Genomic DNA, 11,211 nt, shown 5'->3' with positions numbered 1-11,211 from the left:
CATTCCACAGCTTTAGCTGGCTATCCGTTGAGCTAAGGTAAACACAAAACGTTAGAACACATTTAAGATTTCAAGGCATGAAACTCATCACTACGAATTAGAGGCAATCAAGTTTGGTGGTTATAAATGCAGAATCTTGAGCCAGGCTGAATTAGAATGCTCAATATGCCATTAATTTGCTTTTGACCTTGGGAAAGTTATATAACCTCTCTGGCCTGTTTTCTTTTCCATCAGTTAAATGTAAAGTATAATAATTCCTACCTTTTAGAATTAGATGAATCCTATAAAATATTGTGAAAATCAATTCATTTAAAGTGCTTTCATTAGTCCCTGGGCATACAGGAAGTGCTTAATAAACATTAGTCATTGGTACCACGATACCATCATCACAAATGACGAGAAAGCTCTGCTGGGAGTTGTGCTTAATTTCAGTGATACAATTGTTCCACCTTGTTTTCTTTTTAACTGTTGAATTGTATTGCTATACTGAATATAAACTATTTTCACAGCTTAGGTGTACTGACGCGTGTGGAATACTATGAGTAGCTGTATGGTTTATATAAAGTAGTTTATCTTACTGAAATAATATGCAAATGAAGTTATTTACCAAAGAATATATGAATACTGAAGCCACTGGTAATCCTATCATACAGAGACAATCTTAGGGCTTGACTAGAACACCATGTTTTGTTCTTCACTTTCTGTTACAAAAACTGGATCATATCATTCACATTATTTTGTCAATTGCTGCTCCCTCACATTCAATAATTTGTTTCACATTTTTCTCTAAAATAACTCATTTCTATATTTTTATTAATGACTACACAATAAATCAGTTTTTCTTACTCAAACATTCACAGAATAAGGCACTATGATAAATGTTCTACATACATTATTTTATTTAAAGAACCTCCACATAAGATTAGTACTATTATTAGCTCCATTTAAAAATGAGAAACTGAGATTTAGAAGGTTAGGGACATTTTCAAGGTACCATATCTAGAAAACAGTAGAGCCAAAATTGAAACTGTCTTATTTCAGAGGCCGAATTCCAAAATCTAAATACCTCTCTGTTGCTTCTCATTATTTTTCTACATAACATCTATTCTTAGATATTAATTTTGTTTTAAATGTTTTTTTTGCTCAACAGTGTTGCACTGAATATCCCTTTATGTATATATATATATATATTTTTTTAATTGGCCAAGAATTCAGAGATAATATGTGTTTATTTTAATATTATTTTTTGCTGTTTCCAAATGTATTTTTGGATGAATTTGTTCTAAATACTTCTGAACTCCAATATGTCCAAGAGAAAAATCATGATTTGTAAAAAATAATAAAAATTTGTGGAAGTACACATCCACCTTAATAACGGCCAACTCAGATCTCCGATGTATAAAATCATGCAGACATGTACTTCAACTAGCTGAAACCTAATTCAACACTTATAAATCCAAAATCAAAGAAAAATATTTTTGCCATATAATCTATCATCCATATTTGAATCTGAATAAAATTTTAATTATTCACTTCCCATTATTACCCCTAATTATATCATACTTTTGGACTGGTTACCACTTTAGATTTGTGAACCAATTATCCTCCACACTACCTCCCCTTGTAAAGCTCAGTTTCCATTTTCTTCTGTTCCCTTTTTTTAACTCAATTCAAATTACCTTGCTAAATCTATTCATATTACCGAGTTCTTATCTAGGACAACCAGTATGAAGGCTGACGCAGTAGGAAATACCAAGTATAAGGCACTGGCATTAATAATCTCCTAAGAGATCAGAAACTAAGTGAAAAGAAGAAAACAATATATCATTAAGCTTGAGAAAAAATGGTATGAAAAAGAGAAATTAAGAATGGGGTATTAATTAGGGTAATATAAAAATAAAGAGAACTATGAAATAGATCACAGAAAGAACGGACTGCCTCTGTTAGAAGAGCTTTGTCAGTAATATTTTGAGAATTGAGACTTATTTATCTGGTTGACATCTTATTTTCTTCAAACAAAATAAAAGGCTACTAAAAGCTTATATTATGATTCTCTAGTTCAGAAGGCTTCTCAAAGTATATCTGTCGGGTATAAGTACTCATTCTCAGAAAGTAACTTTCAAAAGATATTTAAAATTCGCCATGAAAGCATAGGGAAATCATGTAACATGGAATCAAAAAAGTCAACCAAATAGTACTTTAAACCAAAAATGCTACTCTTGTACTGCAATGTAGTTATAGAATAACATTAGTTGACTTAAATAAAACACTTCTATTCCATCAACCATGTTGTTTCTCTCTTCTCAAGGAGAAGCAGTGGCTGAAATCCAGTCTGAAGTTCAAATATTTAAGGGGACAACATTAAAAACTAATATCATCAGGATTTTATTCATAAATAAGATATAAAAGTGAGCAACACAGACTAGAATATACATATGTTTTAGACATGTTATAAAAATCTACTCTTTGAGAAAAAGTGCGTACACCACAGTGTCAACTCTTTATAAATATCCATGTTGAAGTGACATTACAAACTGGTAGATGATGACAGAGTTCTGTGTTAGGTTCAATGTCTGAAGGGAGTAATACTCACGCAGAGACGATTTCCTCACCACTCACAAACTTTGCATAAGAAACTGCTTTTCGGTGTCCTTTGAACACCATGATTGGCTGTTTAGTGTTACGAAGATCATAGTAGTGGACACAGTGATCTAAAAACAAAGAGAAACAAAAAGAAAAATTAGTAAATGAAGAAATGGAAAGCAAAGCTAATTTTAATTAGTTTTGGTGTTTTCATCAAATGTTTCACAGACTATGTCAAACTTATAACAGCCAAAAAACTAAGGGCTATGATTCATTTTCAAAGATAAGGAAGATACAGTAGGTTTTCTTTTTTGAACCTAGTAAAATATGGTTGCATTAAAAAGTGTACAGATATACATATGCCATTGTCAGTTTGAAGGGGAGTTCCAATGACATTTCCTGTGATTCTGGCTCTAGAAACAGAGTATCAGGGTTCAAAGTAACTGCAAATTTTAAAATGAATTCTTACATTTTGATGATTTTACAAAAAAGGTAATATAAATATTTGGGGCTCTGGCTAAACATAATGCTATATAATTTCATTCTTCACATTTGCTTTTTAAAAAGGACTTTCTTGAGAGACATTGTACTTGAGACATATAATAAAAACTAAGTATAAAATTCAACGTTTTCATTAAATTTCCGAAGTGGGGCAACCATGACCATAAATTAGTTACAGAACATTTTCTCATCCCAATAAGATCCCACATGCTCATTTATCACCCACTGCCCTAGATAATCACTATATCTGTCTGTCTATCTGTCTGTGAATCTGCCTTTTCTGGACAATTAATATAAATGGAATCATTACAGTGTGTGCCTTCAATGTATGGCTACTTACACTTCACATGTTTTTGAAGTTCATCCTTGTTTTAACATGTGTCACCAGTTCATTCTTTTTTATTGCTGAATAATATCCACTGTATGGATATACCACATTTGTCTATCCACCTACCATCTGATGAATATTTGTCCCTTCCCCCCTTTTATTTGGTATCATGAATAATGCTGCTATGAACAATCACATTCAAGTCTTTGTGTGGACATGTATTCAGATCCTGGGTAGATATCTAGAGTGTGTAATCACAGCATCATGTGATAATTTTGTGTTAAACTTTTTAAGAAACTGATAAACTGCTGTCTATACCATTTTACATTTCCACCAGCAATACAGGATAGTTCTGGGGTTTATTTCCAGGCTCTCAATGTGGGGCAGACTACACTCTGAGCAAGAAGGCTGTAGAGTATATTTATCATTTTCTTATTTATGAGAAAGAGTTCTTTGTGCATTCTGTATACTAATATTTAGTCATTTATGTGTTCTAAATATCTTCCCCCAATTTAATGACTTTTTAAAAATTATTTCTTTCAGGTATTATTTGATGAACTAAAGTCTTAAATCTTATTATAGCCAAATTTATCCATTTTTCATTTACTGTTTATACTTTTTTTTTATCTTAAACATTCCCTGCCACAAGATCATGAAGATATTCTCTTATATTATCTTCTAAATGATTTATAGTTTTGCTATTCACATTTAGGTCAATCGCCTGGAATTGATATTGTGTACTGCGTGAGACAGAATTACAATATAATTTTCCCATACTAATTTTCTGAGTATGAAAATTCCATATTTCCCGAACTCCTATGCAATATGATCTTTGCCAGGTATCAGATATACACATACTTGTGGGTCTGTTTACGCTTCTGTTTCACCAGTCTATCGACTCTTGTGCCAAAATAAAACTGTTTTCATTTACCTTTGCTTATCCTTGTTTTAAATGTAGTATAGTATTGCATTTTGAACATTTTAACTATTCTGTTAATCCTTGCCTTTTATTTGGACCCATTAAGCCATTTTCACTTACTATGATTAGAATATTTGAATTTCTATGAGCTTTTTAAAAAAATTATCCCAAGTTTTCTGTTTTTTTCCCCCTTCATTTTCTTGCTTTCTTTTTGATTAACCAAATATTTCATTCCTCGCCCCTATCTCAATAATAGTTTGGATTCTGTACTTTGGTTCTATTATTTTAATGGCTTCCCTTGAAATCATACTATATATTTCATACTTCCTAAGTGTTTGTAGTAATTACTCAATATTAGTTTCAAAAAATGGATTTTGATGTCTGTTATATTAGTAACAGCTGAATAAAAGAAGACTGACTTTAAAATATCTCTGCATTTAATATATAAAATATCTTGTGAAGCCCATTTTTTAAAAGATTTAGCTAGGGTGTTATTTACAGGCTGGAAGGCAAGACAGACATTAAGAGATAAAAGATTTAGTAGGTGCTTCAAAGATTTTAGATTCTAGCACCCTCAAAAGTATATTTTATTTATGAAAAAGTAATAGAATAATTTGTTTCTTGAATACTGGCTTATGTATGCCACTTCCATTAGAGTTCGAACTACTGAGAAATTTGAAAATAAAATGTCCTTGATAGTCACTTTTTCTCCTGTTATCTATGTAGTATAGATAACTGAAACACATGTCCAGAATGCTGCATTTTTAATCAAGATTTATTAGATAAATATTCAGAAATTCAATTTATTTAAATGTGAAGAAAAAGACATTACCTCCACTAGCAACTACTATATAAAAGCAAGGCAGATCTATAAGCCTAACAAACCTAAAATGTTTACCATTACTTAAATAAGATGGGAAAATATAGTAAAAGACACCCCAAACATATATCTACCTTATTCAAGTTTCTCCATGTTAACTCTATAACAAGAATTAAATTAGGTTTCATAGCTCCTTAAACTAAACATCAACTTGTTAAGTTTAAAGGTATTAATTATACTTGGTGACAGTGATGTTGGGGGTGGAGGGTGGAAAGTGGAAAGTAGTCCATCAACTGACTTTGGAGATCTCAAGATATTCTAAATTTGCATGTTTTATATAGTGTAGTTGGTCATATATATATTGTTCTAAATAAAGAAAAATATTTATTGGCCTCCTCCTCAATAAATGCTATCTATGGAAAGAAACCTGTAAAACTATTAACTACAGTACCTGTGAGGAGGTAATTTAATAACGTTTAATCTAGGGGAACTTAAGTTTTACCTGTAACATATGAAAGTTGAAAATGAAGATATAATATTGCACTATTTGTATAATTATAAATAATTTTAAATGTATGTAAATATTTAAAAATCAATAATGCGTATGTAAGCCTCAGATAGCTTTACTAAGAATCAAGAAATCTTTATGGAAGAAGAAGCTTTATAAAAATTCTTTTGAGTGAAGATTTTCAGAGTAAACAACATGAGTCACTTATAAGAAATACTGAAGCTGATCATGGAGGACCCAGAATTAATCTATATTCTTTAAGCAATGAGAAGCCACTGAAAACTTTAGGTTGAGAAGTTAAACTGATATTTAAATATAAGTTCATCAACTAACCCCACCCTCCTCAAAAGGTTTTTTCTCCCTTTGAAGACTAAGAGTTATATGCCAAATAACAAAAAGTATTAAAAATGGGAGAGTAAATGGTGAACTGATTAGTTTACTGACAGTAACAAAGAGTTTACAGTAACCAAAACTAAAAATGTTTACTGATAACTTAAACAGAATACTTCAGAATTACTGTTTGTTTGTTCTAGAAACATTATTCCTTCTCAATGAATATGTTATTAGCATAAATGCCACTCCTGAATCAGAATTACGCTAATTTTATATTTGATTTATATCACTAATTTCTGGGAGGGGGGAAATCTGTTATTATTTTGAAGAGAACACCTTAAGAGTACCTATATTTCTTATCTGTTACACTAATTAGTTTTAAAAATTGTAAGATGCTTCAAGATGACATGCAAGCGACTCTAACATTTTATTAAAACAACAAACAGATCACTAATAATTCTATTTACTTTAGTCTCTCAATGCTCTCCCAAACTGACTTTAGAGAGGACAAATTGTTTTTCTATCTTTTCTACACAACACAAATACATCCTGGTTAAATAAGTAACAGACAATAAACACCTTTACCCTTATGTTAAAGATATTATCTTCTCATCTGGTAAAAGCATGCTTCAGATAATATCGAGGCATAAGAATAGATTTTAATTAGTTTAAAATAAAATTTAAAGCCTTTTTCTCGATATTAACCACAAAAAGGTAGTTTAAAATTCCCTGTCTATTATCAAGGGGACTATAACTTAGGATTTGACATTTTAACAGAAATGCTTGTGAATTTTCAGTCTACCTCAAGAAACTTTTCATGCTACAAGCTCTAGTAAAAAAAAATAAAAAATAAAAAAATCCAACTAGGGATGTTATATTACAGTAAAGGGTGAAAAACAATTAAATGAAAGCACAAAGAGAGAAATAAATTCATTGTACGAAAAGGAAATATAAGATCAAAATGAAGGTAGGCAGGGAAGCTTAGAATTAGTATGATGCATCACTGCTCAAGGGGGGATCCACAATGCCCTTGCAACAGGAAGTCAAACTGTAATTTGTAGGTAGTTCACATACCAATTATCTATTTTTCATAATTCCAAAAGCAATGTTTAAAAACAGACAGCTCATTCCTAATGTCCAATTCGTCATTATAAATAATACTTAATAAGCAACCTCATGAATATGACTGTACTGCTCTCAGTGGCAAAACAGTACAACTAAAGAGTGATTGTTTTACAATTTAAAGAGAAACATTTAGCTAATCGTCTACATTCTAAGAAATGTTTAAATTCTAAGTGAAGATGATTTGACATTAACCATTGTTTTCTAGAAGTAAAGGTTTTTCTTATGATTAAAGACATGTTTCAGTCAGCATGAGTACAATTAAAGAAAATGAATAAAGTAAGGATTATTGGCTTCGTTAATGCCATGCTCTAATGCTAACCCCTTTTTCAAAGCCAAAAAATAAGTCCTTAAATCATATCAAATCTCACTGTGCTAAACAGGGCTAATGACAGCAGCATTTCTTCTCACCACCTTATGGTATTTATAGCCTGTGGAAGATGTAAAGCAAAAATCTATATTGTCCCAGATTCCCATGCAGTTATGCCTCTAGATGTGAATTAGACTCCACTAATGGGATGCGCTTGAAAGATAGAAATTTTGTGATCATGCTGCTTTGGATTATTTCTGTTGCGAGCATCACTGTAAAGATGGGGAAGTTCTCTGTTGTAGTGTCCCAGTGTCCAGTCTCTAGCTTTGTGGCAGTTACACTGAAAGATTTCTGAGCCCCTGATTACAGCAATGGCATCATGTTCTTGATCTCAACAGATCTTGATCTCAATAGTTCCAATGGCTGAGAAAGAAAGAACAGCTCTCTTGGCCTACCTATACTCACAGTAAGCTAACAGTCAATCCAGGAGGTTCAGCCTACAGATCCCCAACCCTTCCAACAAGTTTGGGTAAGAACATTCTCTCTCACACACACACACACTCCCTTTGAAGAAACTTAAAGATAATTAGACTGATGAAGAAGATTAAGACACAAATAACCAGTCAGGAATAAAAGAAGGAACCTTATTAAGTAACATTATGGAAATTAAAATGATTGCAAGAGAATGTTATAAGCAACTTTATGCTAACAAATTAGAAAAATTTACTTTGCAAATACCTAGATAAGACAATAAGTACCAAAACTGACTTCAGGCAGAAATAGAAAACCTAAATAGACTTAGAAAAGCAAAGAAACTGAATTACAAATTCAAGTCCAGATGGTTTCACTAATAAATTCTGTAAATATTTAAAGAATACCAATTCTTCACAAACTCATTCAGTGAACAAAGGGAAAAACACTTTCCAACTATAGTACTTTGCTATTGAAGCCAGAAAACATCCTAAGGAAAAAAAGGTACAGACAAATACCAAAAAATACTTAAAATATTAGCAAACTAAATCCAGTAACATATAAAAAGGATCTGATTCCATGGCCAAGAGAGATTTTTGCCAGAAATAGAAGGTTAGTTTAACATAAAAAAGAGAAATAACCCATGTTATTACGATAAAGAACATAAACCAGATCATCTTAATAGAGTCAGAAAAAGCATGTAACAAAATCCAACACTCATTCATAATAGTCTTAGCGAACTAGGAAGAGAAGAAAACGCAACTTTATAAAGGCTATATCTACAAAAAACTTACAGCTAATATCACACAACTATGAAAGACTGAATGTTCCTCCCCCAAGATAAGGAAGTCCCTTCTGCTACTTACATTCAACATTGTACATAAGCTTTAAGCTCACACAATAAAGCAAAAAGGCATTAACATAGTAAAGGAAGAAATAAAATAGTTGAATTCACAGATTGATATAATCCTAAATGTAGACAATCCAAAGAAATGCACAATAAAATGAGAAAAAATACACAAGAGTAGCAAGACAGAGGAATGCTAGATCGATATACAAAAACTGATTTTATTTCTGTACATTAGCAACAAAAATCCAAAAATAAAATTAAAACAATTCCATTCATAATAAAACTATAAAATACTTAGGAATAAATTTAACAACAGAAGTTCAAGACCTGTATACTGAAAATTATAAAACATTAATATTAAAAATGGTTAAAAAGGAAACAATAAGAATTATAAGCAATTTATGCATAAAGATGTAAAAACACTAGCAATAAAATGCAACAATTTGTCAAAAGAATTCCACATTATGCTCAAGCAAGGTGTAATCTAAAAATAAATATAATTCAATATCCGAAAATGTATAATTCGTTATGTCAACAAATTAAGCCATATGATTATAACAACTGATGCTGAAAAGGCACTTGATAAAATACTTAAGTTGCTCCCGAGAAACAGTAAAAAAAAAAAACCCTTTAAATTTAATAAGACTATTTTTTAAAATTAGATATTCTAAATAGCAAAATACTAAAGCCCACTCAACTAAATGAAATAGATGGGGCAAGTAACTATCACTAGTATCATATGACACTGCCTTATAAGAGGAGAATGTAATATAAATCACGGAAAAGAAATACAACCATCACTTTTGGCTGCTATCAAGTATAGATAATCCAAAAGACTACTAAAAACCTACTAGATTTAATAAGAAAAATGTATGAGGTGATTAAGTATAATACAAATATCCAAATATCTATAGTTTTATCTACTTTTAGCAAATAGTACCTGAATGAAAAAAAAATATTTTATTTAAAATAGTTAACAAAAATTTTAACATACATAGAAAAAAATTAACCAGGACCTAAATGAAGTAAACTATAAAATCTCATTGAAAAACAGAAAATAATCCAAAGAAACATAAAAATACCCCATGTAACTGTGTAGGAAGACACACTATCTTAATAATGTCAGTGTTTTAAAAATAAATTTAAATGAATGAATGAATGGATAAATAAGTAAATGTGATTCAGATAAGGATTCCAAAAGAATTTCTCTAGAAATGATAAAATGTAAATCATAAAGATTACATCAAAAAGTAAATATAAGAATTAACTAAGAAATACATGAAAATTAAGAGCAGTGGGGAGAAAACTACCTGCCAGACAGCTGAAGCATTTTTAAAGTAGGTTTCCCTTTTCCAGGAAGAAGAAGTTTTGAAGATGCTCATACTTTGCATTTGTATATATTAAATACTGATAACTTCTATTCATAAATGATGGCCAATATATGTTTATAAAATAGAACATAGAAACACAATGAAACTACATTACTTAAACATATTATAAAATGTTAATAATGAAAATAACTGAACAATTACTGAGTACCATGTTATTAAAGCTTTACATACAGCATCTATCTTTCATAATCCTCATAGGAGCATCAAAGGGCTATCTCTATTTTAAGGATAAGGAACTTGGAGAGCAAAGTTAATCAACTTGCCCAAGGTCACATTTCTAGTCAGTGATAAAACAGAAATTTAAATAAGGGAGTAGTAGGTTCGAATGGAAAATAGCACTTAATCATGAAAAACCGTTCTAGATGCTAATGAAGAGAGAATTCTAACCACATATACAAGCTATTCCATACCCACCTTAAATTTGACTATGAAATTATGTCAGCATACAAGCGAAATAAATAAGTTGAAACAGGAAAAATTGTAATGACAAATTAAGAGTTAATTGTGCTTTTTTCCTTTTTAAAAGGTGTTACTGTGCTCATGATATGCTAGCTTATCTTTAAAAAAACTAAGATTATTAATAAAAAAAAGAATCAAGGAGATTTCACAATGTAGAAGTTAAATTACAGGTGTTTACTGTTTTAGAAAATATCCAAGGGAAGAAAACAGATACAGAAGACAAAGTAACTAAGAGTAGGGTGAGCCCTATGACTTATCTGCCCCATGACATTTTTGAGAATAAAAGAAGGCACTAATAGTAATTATGACGGTACAACAATTTGGACTGCCGGAAGCACCCTAGTGAAGAAAAATACTGTAGCAAAAAATTTTTTGCTATTATAACAATAGCTAACTTTTTGAGTAATATCATGTTAGTATGCACTACATGATATAAGATTTTAAGTGTCTTATTTACTGCCCCTAGGTGGGTAATCTGTGCATAGTAGGTACTCAGTCAATAACTGTTGAAGGAATTAACTGGTTTTCTTTAATAAAAAACAAAAAGATTCCTATGTCTGTACAATATAGTTTAATTGTTTAAACAATTATGACTACATAAGCACTAATTCATGCA

At 30.7% G+C, this 11,211-nt stretch overlaps 1 protein-coding gene across 1 annotated transcript in view; it reads right to left on the bottom strand.

Annotated features, from left to right (window-relative positions):
• Positions 1 to 11,211, bottom strand: part of COP1 (COP1, E3 ubiquitin ligase) — a gene marked incomplete at its 5' end in the record, with an annotated part of 101,619 nt that overhangs the window by 22,410 nt on the left and 67,998 nt on the right. Inside the window, 3 exon segments of the mRNA XM_025044000.1 lie at position 1; positions 3 to 32; positions 2,594 to 2,711. The exon segment at position 1 is cut by the window's left edge and continues 82 nt beyond it. Coding sequence (XP_024899768.1) covers position 1; positions 3 to 32; positions 2,594 to 2,711 — 149 coding nt within the window.

Source organism: Pteropus alecto, unplaced genomic scaffold (genome assembly GCF_000325575.1).
Source record: "Pteropus alecto unplaced genomic scaffold, ASM32557v1 scaffold101, whole genome shotgun sequence".
NCBI lineage: Eukaryota > Metazoa > Chordata > Mammalia > Chiroptera > Pteropodidae > Pteropus > Pteropus alecto.
This window is presented reverse-complemented; position numbering and strand designations above follow the sequence as displayed.